Raw genomic sequence first — 15104 nt, forward strand, 5'->3', positions numbered from 1 at the left:
AATGATATAATGTTCTTTAAGAAGCCATCATTAGATGAAATAATGGGCCTCCCTGGTGGTCGTGTAGGGTTTTTGTGGATCTTAGGTAAAAGGTACAGGAGGCAAGGTATTCTTGGAAGCTACTCCTTTAAAAACCTGTACTCATCTATTTCCAAAAGATCTTTTTGGTGCCATCTCAGATCATAAATCATGATATGGAAGTATGTACTGTTTGTGTGTATCCCAGGAGGTGATAATCTCATAGGCTTTTTTTTTTCTTTCAGTTTTATTATAGCGATGTCAATCTTTCGGCCAGCGGAGCTATCCTTGCTCGTGCCTGCAATAGCCAATAAGAGCTAACTGTATGCCTAGTCGAACCAATCAGAAAGGCGCCTCCAAAATGAAACAAGTGAAGACAAAAAACGAGAGTGGCGTGCAAAACTGGTTTTACTTGTATCGTCTTGGGAGAAAGTCATTTTAGGTCAGGCAGCATAGACAACACGTTTTACGGTCTACGCCCGAGCCTCCATTTCCATCTCTATTTAGATTTATATATGTATTGCTTTGCCTGGCATTAACATGGCTGCTTCGATAGTTCTTGAATTCCTGCCTTAGTTTTCACGTGCAGTATCAAAGCAAAAACGTAAGCGGCTGTTTCAAATGAAATCTGCTAGTCATGTATGCGCGCCAATTCAAGAACATATACACGATAAGGATATACGCTTTTATTACTCCTATTTCTCGCCAATGGTATTAACTCTCCCACGCTGGTGACGCCATCACACTGCGCCTATTAGTAGAGGTCAGGTGATTGGCTAGTTGAAACGCTGCGTGTCTCGCGCTCTCCTCTTCGCATCTTCTCATCCCATCTTCTCATCCCTCACGCGCAGGCATGGAGGCGCTGGCTCTGCGGCTCTTTGAGATCGAGGCGGTTAAGTTTGGGAGCTTCCAGCTTAAGAGTGGCCTCCTCACCCCAGCCTACTTTGACCTGCGCGGTATCGTCTCTCACCCCGACCTTATGAACCAGGTGTGCGTGCGATCATATGTCTGGATACTTAACGCTGAGTATTTGTGCACTGTCTTTCTTGGAGCATTTTGGCAGAGACCAGAACGATTAAGTGGAGACGGAGAACCCTTGTACTGTCAAGGTGGGGGTTGGATGATAAGCGACTGAATGCATACCCGTTAAATGGCACAACTCTTCATTTGTGGACAATTTCAACAAGCCCTGCTTTTTATAAAATATTTTTTTAACCTAAGCCATGTAAAGCTTGTTAGGCACTCAATGTTAAAACCTAATCTCAAAGTTTCAGCGTGCAATGGCGTTCTATTAAAAGTCGTGACAGACTGGAGACCTGAAGTGCTATTTTTTCACCCACTGTTCTAAAAGGCCAAACTGCCTTCTCTTTACAGCAGCTTGTGCACATGCTGCTTCTAGGGGTACCAGATTTTCAAAGCCAGTGAGTTTCGTACTCTTGGAAGTTGGACTAAATGAATGGTGGTATTGATGCGAGATGCTGAAGGGCTACAATACAGCACTCCCTACCAAAGAAGAGCCAGGCTGCAAAAGACCAGAATTTCATAGCTTGTGCACTTTGCTTTGCCCCCTCCCCTTTTTTTGTTTTAAAGAAACATTGACTAGCCTAGATGCTGTTATAAGAGCCCGCTTGTCCTTGGCCAAGCATTAGTTGGGCAGCGTGGCTGAAAGCTTATTTCCACAAAGGATGTAGCTCTCAAACCACACAGAGTAGAGTCACTGTGTAATAAATATGTTGGTGTCCTTAATTCATTTCCTTTTGAATCGGATTTATCTTATCTCAACAAAACTGATCTCCTTCCATTTGATCCAAAAGTACCAGGCCAAAATATGTTAACCCCCTTGTATTCTGAGAAGTTCATTGTACATAAGACCATTGGATTTTATTTGAGTCTTGAATAGCACTTGCTAGATGCGAGGGTATCCGAGCACTTTACAGGTCATGTGAATACATAAACACGTTTATTAGCGGTACAAAGGGAATGCTGAATGTAAAAGTCACAAACATTATAGCACTCAATGGTTATAGAGTCAAATGAAAAACACAGGGTATATGGAGGAGAAAGGCATCAGGAAAAAAGGCGAATGTGCAAGTCACATTGAGGCAATTGAGCAGGTATTAAAACCGTCTAGAAGGTGTTAATCAACAAGGGTAACTAAGAACAGTTTGTGTGCCTGTTGAAGTAGCTGTTTAGTAGTAGATATTTGAGTTAACCTTCGAAGGAGATGTTACAGCGGAGATCTTTAGGTAGCGAGTTCCAGCTCTTCGGAGCATTACCTGAGAAGGAACGAGATTGAGATCTTGTCTTGAAGTTTAGAGAAAGGAGAAGAAGAGTATCTGGCTTCTCAGTGTTCGGGCTCTTCCAGCTCTTCAGTTTCTGCTTTCTAGTAATTGGGTGGGATGGTGCCGGGGGAGATTGTGTGAAGCACTTTGTGGGTGATGCAGGCTGTCTTGAAAAAGCATCTGCCTTCAATGGGAATCCATTTGAGACTACTGAGGGCATGAGACATGTGGTCAACTTTTTTAGTATCTGTGAGGAGTCTGGCAGCTGCTTTAAGAACAGCATTAATGGGTTCCAGGTGACATTTGTTACAGTAAGCAGAGAATTGTCGTAGTACAGTTTTGAGATGACAAGTGATTGCACAACCGTCTTAATATCATCTGGGGGGATAAACTGCTTTACTTTCTTGAGAGGTCTAGTGTGCAAAGCGCTCCTTTGGCAGAGTTGTTGATGTGGTACACCATGGGCATGCTCTAGTCCAGGGTGTTTCCCAGTGACTTAACAGAGTTAGAGAGAAGTAAGGCGCAATTAAGTGTGTCCAGAATCTTGATACATTCTAGAATAGGCAAAGGATTAGTTCTGAGGGAGAAGAGAAGTAGTTTGTCTTTTGGGGTTTAGTTTAAGATGGCTGGTTTGGAGCCAAGATTGTATATTAAGTATGGTGATCAGTTGTCGGAGGTCTCGGGTGATTTGGTTTTACAGGAGAGTTGTTGTCGGCATTTAGGTGGTATTTGACCCCTGCTTAGGTCAAAATGGCTGTGAGGGGTTCCATGAAGAGATCGAATAAGGCTGGGGAAAGGATAGAGCCTTAGGGTACGCCTTGCATCACAGGAGCTGGGTTGTATAGACTGCTGTGGATTTTTATTTGCTGGCGGCGATGTTGCAGATAGGACATAAACTCTTCAGGACAGATTCATTGACACCCGTGCGATATCTGAGCGTTACAGGTAGATCTGGGTTATTTTACTGTATCGAAAGCCGCAGAGAACTAGAGTAGGATTAGGAGATGGGCATAGTCTTCATTCAGACTTATGTGAATGTCTGAAGTTTTGAGCATGCTGGTATCAGTACTATAACCTTTCTTGAATCCTGATTGGGAAGTGTCGTGAAGGGTGAATTTTTCAGTGTGTCGGTTTAGTTGCAGGAGGACTCGTTTCTCCAGGGGTTTGGCTAGGAAGGCAAGGTTTGTGATGGGTCTGAGGTTCCTAAAGTCCATGGGGTCCATTTTTTTTTTTTTTTTTTTTTTGGGGAATGGAAGTGACTTGACCTATTTCAAAGGAATCAGGAACACCGGTTGAGGAGAGAGAGGCCTTAATGATTTTGGTCCAGAGTGGGGAAATGATATGGTTGAGGTTCTGTACTTAGGTGGAGAGTAGTGGGTCAGAAGTATAGGCAATAGTCTTCAAGTTTGTTATTATTTTGAAGACTTAATTTTCATTAATAGGTCAGAAGTCTTTCCGCTTCACACTGTTTTTGGGCTGATGGCGATCCTGATTGATTTCACGTTTTGTTGGGACGTGGTTGTCGTTGGTTGAGCCCTACAAACTTGATAGATTAATCCGCTCTACGTACATTTTGGGCCTGTAAATTGAGCCTCATGAACTTCACCTCTTATTTTCTTGAACTATCTTTAGGTGTATTTATGGACGTTTTAAATGACGTGCGTACACCTTCCTTGAAGGTTTACAATGGACTATGACACTAATAATTTTGTTGCAATTATTGCTCTTTCCAAAACCAACCAGTATTATACGTAGATATTTTGCAAAGTAACTCTTTAACTAATGTAAATTCTGTACGAAAAAGCTAGTTTTACCCATTTGACTGACATTTATGAGAGAGTTTATTGCACAATCTTAATGCATTTGGGAACACACAGTAAAAGATAGTCAATTGTAGATTTAAATGAGGAATCATGAAGTTTAGCCAATGATGATAAAAGCTTTATTGTGCTCGAGTGCCCTGATGCTGAATTAATCCCGTAGGGAACACTTTGTACATTCACTGAAAAGTCCTAGGACCAGAATGGAGATCCCATGCACTTGATGATGGGCTATGAGTCACTCATTATAATCTGCTTTTCTATATGAGGAAGGTAACACAGGGGACACTTTAAAGAAACAGCTGTCCATGGTGTACTTGGTGGGCTAGAGGAAATGTCAGCCTGCACATTTAAGTTCATGTGCAAATTCACCTTATCCTCTCACAAAAACCAGGGCATGTTTTTTATATTGGTAAAGAGTGCCGTTCCTCTGCGACAGTCCATGTAAAACTGGGACTTCTGGTCACCCTTCTCTCCCATTTGTTCAGTTGTTGCCTTTCCCTGTCTCCCCCACTAAAAACGCTTATTGCAGAAGGAGGAAGGGCTGAGTTTGCCCTCTGGAATATCAACCTGTCACTTTAAGTTTGCGCATAGTTCTCTACGAAAGGTGGGCTAACCAAAGCAAATGTTATACGGTTGTACTTTGTGCTGTGTAGGCACAAGTTTTTTTTTTTTTTTTTTTTCCAGAACAAATTTTATTTCGTTGAAATTGCATAGAATCAGATCACAGTCCCCTATGTATCAGGGGTCTAGTGAACAATAAGACAAGCAAGAGATAACAGCAGTGCAATCAACATTTTCAAATGAAAGTATTCCCACCAACTCCCTTCCCCCCACTTAGGCACAAGTTTCATTACAGAAAATATTGCTATTTTTAGGGTTGGGGTTTGACAGCAGAAGTGTCAAACAGACCTATTGGCAATATGTCCAAAATACATTAAGTGGACTTTTGTCTGCCTCTTTCAACCAATAACTTTCTTCGACCAGAGTCTTTAGGCTTTCGACTTGAGACTCATTCACATCGTGCGTCCGCGCACTTGAGTATTTATTGCTCACCTAGTGCTGTTTGCTGGATACTTCTACTTGAGTCATTTCGTTGAACTGTGTGAGGGGCTACTTTACACCTGTAACTGACAGACTACTCCCTGTCAGTTCCTTGCTCTAAACCCCGAACTGTTGACTTTGCCAATGCGTGTTCCTCTATTAGTTTTTGTTTTCTATAGCACAATGTGCCACAAAAAGCCATGGGGAGCTGAGAAAACAAACCACTGGTGACAAGCATGTTTTCTCATTGCCTGATGACGATTGTACCCGTCCTTTAATTGCATTGAAAGGAAACTCACACAGTCTGTGTTTAAAAAAAACAAAACAAATAAGTACTTCTACGTGGCCCACGATGTCTGCGTGCATAGAAGTATGTGTTTCATGTCAGCATGGAGTAAAATGTGTCCTGCTTGTGTAGGGGATTAATAAGCGCGCTAAGGAGCCAGGAATGGTTAAGCATAACTGAACCAGTAGGCTGTAGCTCAAAGAGTCATTTTGATGTTCCCTATAACTGGGTGTTTGTTTGGGTTTTCAAGACCATGTTTGACGAATTAAAAAGAAAAAAGTAACCTTGCCACGCTATGTGGCATGCTTCATTTATCCTCTGGATTGCTCCTTCATCAGCACCATCCTGGTGCTAAGAGGCCTCACCCACAGCTCTTGTAGTCTTTAGCGTGTATGGCATGAGAATCACAAGGGTTTGTCTTGTATAGTTAAAATTGCATTAGGGTAGGAATGTTCTATTTATTTATACTACTCTATGAACCTGCCCTATGCAGGGTTAAAAGCAACTGTAGTTAGAGACAATAATGGTCTTACTTGCCTCACATACCTAAAAGAGGTCAACATGATTCAGCCGTTCTGTGGTGATGCATGCAGCCTTGGATATTACTTTAGATTATGGGACCTAAATTAATTATTTTCTGTTGATGGAAGCCCTACTATCCTGGAGATGCAAAAAACACAAAACCCCATAATCTGGTTAACAGCTTTGATTCACTGCATCACTGTTCACTAAGTTGTATGTTTTACCCCAAAGTAACACCCACCTCGTGAAACGCTGCAAATTTAAAAGGGGACACTCAGTGACGATATTGATCCTCTATTAAACCTCATAACCCTCACTAGTCAGGAGACTGGGAGATGAAGCCCAGCAAATACCCCATGTGATACGTTATATGTACTGAGAAAAGAAAACCATGTTAGTCCTTTCCAAATTGTATCCCTTTGAATCACTGTGCTCAATGCAATGGCAGTTGCCTGGCAGTTATTCTTTTTATTGGGCCTGTGTGTGAGAAGAGAAGATTTGTCTTGTGTGTGCAGTGTTTGTGATGCAGACAGCTTAGTAATTAGTACAGTTGCGAGTGATGTTTGCTGGCTGTCTTGCCAACTGGCGGTATTGCCAGCTTGGGAGGCTGTGTTTTATTTGAGCACACGTTTAATAGTCTGCCTGATTTGCACTGATGACTATATTATGTGAGCCAATGGAAAATGTGGGCTGCTGCTTTATGTGCTTATAAAAATCTATCATGCCCCACGTTTTTAATTTTTTTTTTTTTTAAATATTCACTTTTAGTGATTTGAAGAGTAAAGATGTGGGTCGGATGCATGTCTGAGCTGTGATTGTTGTCTCAGTGGGGGGTCTCTTTTGAGCTTTATGAAGACTGCTTTTGAAAATGTAAAGGGTGGTAGTTTGATGTCTGGACTGTGATTGTGGAGGTCTTGTTAATTCATGGTTAATTGTTACGTTAGGGGCATAGCTGAATTGATTTTTGTTTGGATATGAGGTAAAACTGGATTAAGTTGAAGAGTGAAAGGTCCTAGATTTGATATTCAAAGGATATACATTCGAAGACTAACTGCCTTTTATTTTATTTTTGTCCTCATACATGCCGTCCATAAAAGAGCGCTCTAGTTGGGGTATCTCCACTTCCCTCCTACAGGCTGTTAAAGGCCGCCCTGGTAATAAGCCCGAGGAGGGAGTAGAGTCCTCCCTGAGACACGGCTGTATCCTTATCCCACTCCCATTCACAAACAGATCAGCCTTTCTGATCTGTTTGGGATGGGGATGCAATTGAGGTAGCTGTTATTTCTGTGTTTTTTTCCTGGTAGAATTGTCCTTGGAATAGTTGTGCCTATTGTCAGCTGTTGGTCAGTGTAGATCGATTTTTTTTTTTTTTTTTAATTTAAATCCGTAATTTGGTCGAAACTGTAGAATTGCTGTTTTAGGAAGACCGTTATTGTAATTATTTATATATAGTTGTTAAAATGTTTTCTGGAAGCTAGATGATCAAGTGGTTAAACTGTTTTTTCCTTCCAGGAGTTCCAGAGTTGTGTATCCAGATTAACAGATTTTCCTTATTCTTATTTTGTGGCAGTGCAACTAAAACCCAAGTGTACGATTATTGAAGATGTGACTTTGTTTCTAGATGGATTAGACGTTGTTGAGATTTGCACTTCAAGTAAGCTGGCAGGCACAGGTAGAGGTCTTTAGTGTAGTGTAGATATTACTGTTGGTAATAATATTATGGAGGTGGCAAGGAAGGGGGGTCATTCCTTTAATTGTGAAGTGGTAGGAGAGTTTGACTCCGTTCTTGATTCATCATTTTGATTAGGTGCATCAGGACTCTCCTTCTGTAGGGAAATGTGAAAAGGGATAGGCTATTATGGCGAAAATACTCAGTAGCATTATTCCACTCCTGAAAACGTTTTGAGACCTCCACGATGGGAATGCGCTTATGTAATTATATCTGCGAATTTGTGGTGTTACTTGGGTGTCTACTGCTAGTTATCAGAATAGTATTTGTAATAGGTCTACATAGGAGCAGATTAGGGCTGCTAGAGAGGTGAACACCACAGAAAACAGCTTTGGTGAAACAACTTGAGGTCTGTAGGAATGATCATTAGGGGAAGGAATCGAAAGGAAGATGCAGACCCTATCTCCTTTCAAAACTTTTCCAAATTTCGTTGTGCTGAACGGTTAGACCTGTTTTTCATGCTGTTGGTGTATTAAAGGAACAGGCAACCCCATCTTTTATGTTGCCTTACATGAGGTATATGCCCTCTCACTTCGAAGATTCGCAAGATCGATGAGTATATTATAAGTACACCAGTTATCCTCTTCATGTTAATGTGATATGACGAGCCATTTAGTGTTTTCAGACGTTGTTAGCTTGTGGGTCACTTATCTGTGCAGTGTTGGATGTATGCAAGGTTGTTAGTTTAAGGTAGGGGGAGAGGGGTTGGCCTAACGGCTAAGGCGCTCGACCTCGGACCTGGGGATCTGGGTTCCAGTCTCGGTAACGACGCCAAAAACCCCCTGTGATTCTGGGCAAATCACTTAATCTCCCCGTGCCTAAAAATTAAAGTGTGTCCTCATGTAACATAACTGGTGCTATGTAAAGCGCTCTAATAACTGGTTCGGTTCGGTTCTAGTTTGCGCTATATAAAACTGTGCAAAAAAAAAGGTATTCTGTTGGATTGTGTATTGATTGCAATCCTTAGTTTATATGCATGAACCAATTTGTGTACTGTGCTAATGCTAAATTAATGTATTGTACATAGTTTTGTCAACACTGTATAATCTGTTGTTTTTAGGTCGAGCTAGGCAGCGCATGCGCTGTCTCTTTGAGACCTGTTGTAATGACTCAGTCTGCTTCCAGTGAGGTTATTTTCTTACTATTGACTGCTTGCATTGTCGCACGTAAATTCAGCAGTCTGATTTGTTAAAGGCGTCCATTTGTCATGCCTCTTACTGTTTTTCCTCCCCGAGAGCAGCCAGTAATTACAATCTCACTACACGAGTTAGGTTTATAAAACTACTTCTTTTTAAAAAAAAAAAAAAAAAAAAAAAAAATTTCTTTCGTTCAAGAACGTATTGAAACAATACTTTGTTTAGGCTGTCATTGAAACTGTAGTTTTTTTTGGTTATAGTTCATGTATTTTGTGTTGTAATGTGGTATTTCCCCCCCCCATTAAAACTGCAGTATCCTGATCATGTACGCCAGCGGGTACTTTAACCCATATAATACATGGTCACTCAATCACCTTTCTCACAAATAACGTAAAACCTTGGTGTGTAGCTCTTTCATGTGAAAGAGAGAGCATGTTTGCAAACATGAAGAATACAAATCAAATCACTAGTGCAAAATTAAACTCATCAAAAACCTATTTGTTGCAAACCGATATTAGAATAAGTTCAATACAAGTCTGTTAAAAATAAAAAAAGCTGCAGTAGCTCAAAAGGTGTAGAAAAATGCTAAAAGATTCTAGCTTTTCTCAAAGGAATGCAAAAAAACACTATCTGTCATTGTAAGCTATTAAGATGGAGCAGAAGAAAGAAAAGCAAGGTTCTGTTAGCAGGGTTCTGTTAGCAGCTTTAAACAGCTGCTTTAACTATGCTCCTTGAGTTGTTCTGCCTTTCACCTTGGCTGCTGGCAGCAGGAATTGTGATATCAGAACCCAACTGTAATAGCCTTGTAATAGAGTTCTGTCGTCTTTTCTTGGTTCGTCACAAGTCGCCGATTAGTAAGAAATTAATGGCCACCGTTTCTACAGGGATACCAGAATCCCATGTATTACATAAGTGGTTAGCTTTAATGTTATGAAGGACGCTATAAAACCAGTGAAAACCTAATTGACCCGTTCACAGTAGTAGAACAGAGAGGACGGGCAGTCTGACACAACTAGAGTGATTGCAATCTAGCATTTGTATAAAACTCCCTGGTTGTAGGCTTGCCTTTACTATCTGCAAAACCTGTAATTCACGCTAAGCTCTATCTTGGAACAAAAAGTATAGGTAAACCAATGCTAGCAGGCATCAGCAGACGTCACTGGACCTGGGATTTACAGACCATTAAACTATAAACCATGAGCGTTTCCAATTTAATCTGAACGGAGCGCATTTCTAAGTTGTTGGTGTAGTTCCTAGGATAACTTGTTCTTTCGGGCTGAACTCAATTTATCATTATTGATGAAGTTGACATTTTAAGAAAACAATGCTGCATTTCGAATCTGTTGCATGTTTTAACCTACTGTGTTCAACACCTACCACCAATTAATCAATGTCTCCTACTTTGCTTGTATCATCTCTTGTACTTTAGCAAAAAGATTATGTACCTGAGCACTGCTGGCTATAGATACCCATTTAATGAATAAAATGTCACTTCAGGAAGGTTCTTTTGATGTGCCTTTCACATGCTTTGGTTTATGTTGTGCAACATGTGGGTCACCGTTTGGGTTCCTCATGCAATAGTGAGTGCTTTTCTTCTTGTACACTTTACTTCAGTTCAGCCATGTGCTTAAAAAAAAAAGTATCTTATTTTCCTAGGTTTCCGGTCTTATTTTTCAAACTGCTAAAGATGCAGGGATAAAGTATGATTCTGTGTGTGGTGTTCCATACACTGCTTTACCGCTGGCTACAGTCATCTGTTCCTCCAATCAAATCCCTATGCTAATAAGAAGAAAGGAAGCAAAGGATTATGGTAAGTACACACAGTATCTAAGAATCTAACTGAAAGTGCTACAAGGTGGTCTGTGTCTAAAGCCAGCTCCTTACAAATTGGTCATATTAATACAAGAATTATGGACTTATTAATTAAAATAGAAACTGCCATTGTCTTAACAAGTCCTTCGTTTTAAGGCTGATGTATTTCAAGGCAAGAACAACTTATTTCCTATGAGAATGGTACATTGGACTTAAATGCCAGCTTGTTTTATGAATGAGATGTAATTGCAAATTAGCACAATACGTATAGTTCTACCTTAATCGCCCCATGTCTAAATTTAACAACTGTCTTTCTTATGATTGCTTTCTCACTCATTTTCTGTGAGTGAATTGCCCTCGCCCCAAATGTTTTCCTTTTATTATTCCTTCCAGAGTTTGCTTATTTATTTTAATCAATTACAAAGCGCACTGTCACCCTACAGGCATCCTGGCGCTATCATGTGTGCCCAACTGGGCTCATGGTATGTGGCGGGGGGGTGGGGTGAGGGGGCGCTCGCCAATTTAGTGGAGTTGCGCTCTAGGATAGAGCCATGTCTTCAGTCTCTTCCTAAACTAAAAAAGATATTCCAGCTGTCTCATCTCAACTAGAAGATTATTCCAAAGTTGTGCAGCAGAGGTGCTGAAAGCCCTATCTCCTGATTTAGTTTTTTTAAAATCTTGGTACCTTAACCAGCTCGGCGGAGGAGGAGCGACTGCTCCTAGCAGGAGCATACCAGACACATTTATTCTGCATTGGTTTAGGTACAGCACCATGCAGAGCCTTGAATACTATGCAAAGGACTTAAATTGAACTCTTTGCAGTACGGGAAGCCAGTGCAGCTCTGACAAGGTCAAGGAGGCAGATGAACGTCTTGGCCTTCTCAAGGCTAGCTTAGCTGCTATCGTTTGAATCCTCTGGAGCCTCTCAATCAAATCTCTTGCAGATTCCATCAGCAAGGCATTACAATAGTCCAGCCTACTTGGAAGGGTACTTCGTATGAGAGAGTGGCCATTTATAACATTACATATGTTAAAAAAAGAATTTCCTATTTTGCCTCTCTGCGGTCCGTGGAGTTCCATTGTAACTTGTACCAAAATATTTTTACATTTTCAAAAATCCTGTGCGGTTTTGCCCATTAATCATACTTTGCTTCCCAGCCACAATTATTTCTGCATGGTGCTGTGTAAATCATCACTCCATGGAAAAACATTCCTCTTCTTCCTTCTCTTGGATCTGATAATGGGGTGTTTTCTTAGGAATCTTGCGCCATAGACCCAAGAATTTGTCAGGTGCAGCCGTGGACATAGGGATATTGCTTTTTTACGTTTGACGTGAAGAAGTGAAATGAAGTGTCTCTGTGGGTTGGGTACATGAGGACTTTTTGAAGGGAGGTCCTGGGTAGCAGCTTTTGTTAATCCTAGTAGTAGTGCCCAGTGTCTCAACTGTTCATAATGTAATCTTTCACGTTCCTCAACATAAAATTGTTAGCAATTGTCATACTATTTGAGCTCTCCACCATAGTACAGATCCTTGAAACCAGGTAATAAAGGGTCCTGGCAAAAGAGCTGATGTGATCTTGGGGTTTAAATTTGTCAGAGTGTGAGGTGAGGGGCAGGTTGTCAAATTAAACTGTTGGCGCTGTTGTATAAAATGCCTTGAGAACTGATGGTACCAGACCACCTCTCCATTGACTGGCACAGTGTTTTGTATGCAACTCAAGGTTGTCTTCTCACAGCCCCTGAGATAAATCTCAATAGTGTTTTTTGAAATCAGCAAAGGTGGAGTCTAGCAAGTTAATGGTTGGTGTGTGAAGTAGGTACAACATTCTGGTGAGTATTGTTATTTTAATAGCATGGATTCTAACCAACCCTGAGACGGAAGTGTTTGTCCATATGCCAAAGCCTCCCTTTGATGCAGCTTTAGTGGGCTCAAAGTTTCCCCTAAATAGATCTGCAAGATCACAGGTTATAGTGACCTACCCCCAAGCTATTGAATGGAGGAATGGGTCCATAGAAAGCTGGTAGTCTCTTTAAGAGGCTACACTTCCTCCTGTCATAGCATAAGGTACAATATTTCATATTTAGTGTAATCGCATGATGAAAGACTGATATTTGAATTAAGACTAGCGTTTCCACGTTCGAGTGGACAAGGTTTGCAGTGTGCGCACGCTGCTGGTTTCTGCATTTAAATGATCAAACTGAAATAGTTTAGTTTGAGTGCTGATACTTATGAATTTGTATCCGGTACAAGATCTAAGGAGGAAAAAAAAGGGGAAAGCCCCAATGTTACGGTGCATGTGGGCCATTTTATTCCCTTTCATTTTTATGTTACACTTTGTGATGTTTTACATTAGAGTAATAGAAATTAGGCATACTGAATTTGAGACCCTCTGGCAATGTGGTTATCTTTAATGTAAATCCAGGTAAAGAGTGAAGTTCCAAACTCTGCATCTTTAACAAAAGTGAGATTTGATTGCATGATGTCACTGGGATAGCCGATTGAAAAATTGGTGAATACATACATTTGAAAACAGAACAATATTAAGAGAATTAATTAATATTTCTATTGTTTTATACAACTGGAGAGTTCATGCTATAAATTCCCCCTGAAGAAGGATAAACTTTATCCGAAAATGCATTGGTGTTTATAAATAGAAGATTGCGTAAGACGATAAACAAAATGCAAAATGATGGAGCTGATTTATGAAAAAGATAAAAGGGAAATTTCATAAGAATTGAGTAAAGTGTGCTGGGTGCGCACTTTGATTAACATTAAAAAACCTTTGAGCTTTGGCTACTAAAACCAGTGCCCCAAGGCAATCCTCTTGATCCATTAAGAAGTGGGGCAATCCTCTTGATCATTAAGAAGTGGTGTTTATAAACAGTCACACTTGAGATGGACAAGACAGGCCAAGGACCATGCAAATTTGTTTAACAGTATAAAAACAGTTGAATTAAGGAGGGCATTCAGGAAACGTAATAGTTCTTTGTAACTGTTTTTGTTAGCACATATTGGCACTGGAGCCTAAATGTTCAATTGCCGAGGTCTCCTAAGAAGTACCTCTGTTACACTCGCAGATCAGATTTGTAAACGTTTTTTAGTGTGGTTATTCTTAGACAGCAAAACTTGTAGGACGAGGATTCCTTCCAGGAGTCCATGATTTCATGCACAAGTAAGGTGGTCTGAAAAGTAAACATAGCATTAGAAATAATGTGGCGACCCGGTGTCCCTCAGAACCTGGGTATTCGTAGTATATAGAACAATTGGAAACAAGCAAGATTAGAAAAAATTAAGCCAGGTGCTGGAAATGAGAGCTATGTTTACTTTTCGTTCTGTTGGGTGGTGTAATTACTGTACACACTGTATTTACTACAGATGAAAGGGTGTCTAACAATTCCTTATTTGACACACAAAAAATTATTTGGAAAAGAGGAACACACCAAAAGGGGAAATTAACAAATAAAGTTAATTTACTCTTATATTTCAAAAAAGTACTGAATAATAATAACGGCTGTAAAGGATACACAAGAATTGCAAAAAGAACATGTGACTAAGGTGATAAAGTGACATACAATGAATAGTGAAAGTAACAGTACACGATATGCATGATAAATGTAAGTGACATAACAATAAAGAGTTTTTTTAATTTTTGTCCTGTCTTAATTTTGCACATGTAATCAAGGCCCATACACAAATCCATTTATGGTCAAGGAGAACTGTGTGGACAAAAGTGTAGATTTGGTGTGCATCAGAGCGGGTCTCCTCAGGACTATGGAAGGGGAGGGGTGGACAGCTAAAGCAGAAACTTCAGTCAATGAAATCAAAGGATAAGGCGCAGTTCAAATCCAATAATGTACTCCACTAAATATTCACGTGGTGGGGTTCCGTTCTATTAATCAGGAAGCCTCTTTTTAAATAGGAATATTTGTTTGTTCTGAAGATCTCCACCAGCTGGTTGGAGTCTTTTTATGTGAACATGTTTGACATCCACCAGCCGGTTGGAGTCTTGTGTTAGTCTTCTCATAATGATCAAAAGTCGACAGTGAAGGTAGTTTTACTTCAAAGTAGCAGCACGCATCCGTCTGTCAGCTTCTGGACATTTAAATGTCCAGAAGCTGACAGACTATTGCTTCCTATTACCTTTGAATCAGGAGAGCCCTCTGAGCGCTAAGGGTTTCAAGGGAGGGCTCTACTTTCACTAGTTATTTTGTGTTTGGGGACACGTATACCTAGCAAGAAATGGTGAGACCCAGTCTATCAGCTCACCACGACTCTCAGAGAAACATGATTACATTGTTACATTTAACCCCTTGAGTACTGCCGTCGGCCAACGGTCATCGCGAGCACTACCTTGGTAGTGTTGCGCACCTCCGTTGGCCGACGCGGCCGCACCCGTTTCTTTGAACGTTCAGCACTGACGCAGAACGTTCGAAGCAACAAACTGGTTAAAGAGT

The 15104-nt window shown here is 40.6% G+C and overlaps 1 protein-coding gene across 1 annotated transcript in view; it reads left to right on the forward strand.

Moving 5' to 3' along the window:
• Window positions 1-780: 780 nt before the first annotated feature.
• Window positions 781-15104, forward strand: part of UMPS (uridine monophosphate synthetase) — an 81064-nt gene continuing 66740 nt past the window's right edge. The window contains exons 1-2 of the mRNA XM_078682056.1: window positions 781-1006; window positions 10494-10647. Coding sequence (XP_078538182.1) covers window positions 872-1006; window positions 10494-10647 — 289 coding nt within the window. The 5' untranslated portion in view covers window positions 781-871. The remainder of the gene's footprint in view (window positions 1007-10493; window positions 10648-15104) is intronic.

This window comes from Lissotriton helveticus, chromosome 3_1, assembly GCF_964261635.1.
Source record: "Lissotriton helveticus chromosome 3_1, aLisHel1.1, whole genome shotgun sequence".
NCBI classification, from domain to species: domain Eukaryota; kingdom Metazoa; phylum Chordata; class Amphibia; order Caudata; family Salamandridae; genus Lissotriton; species Lissotriton helveticus.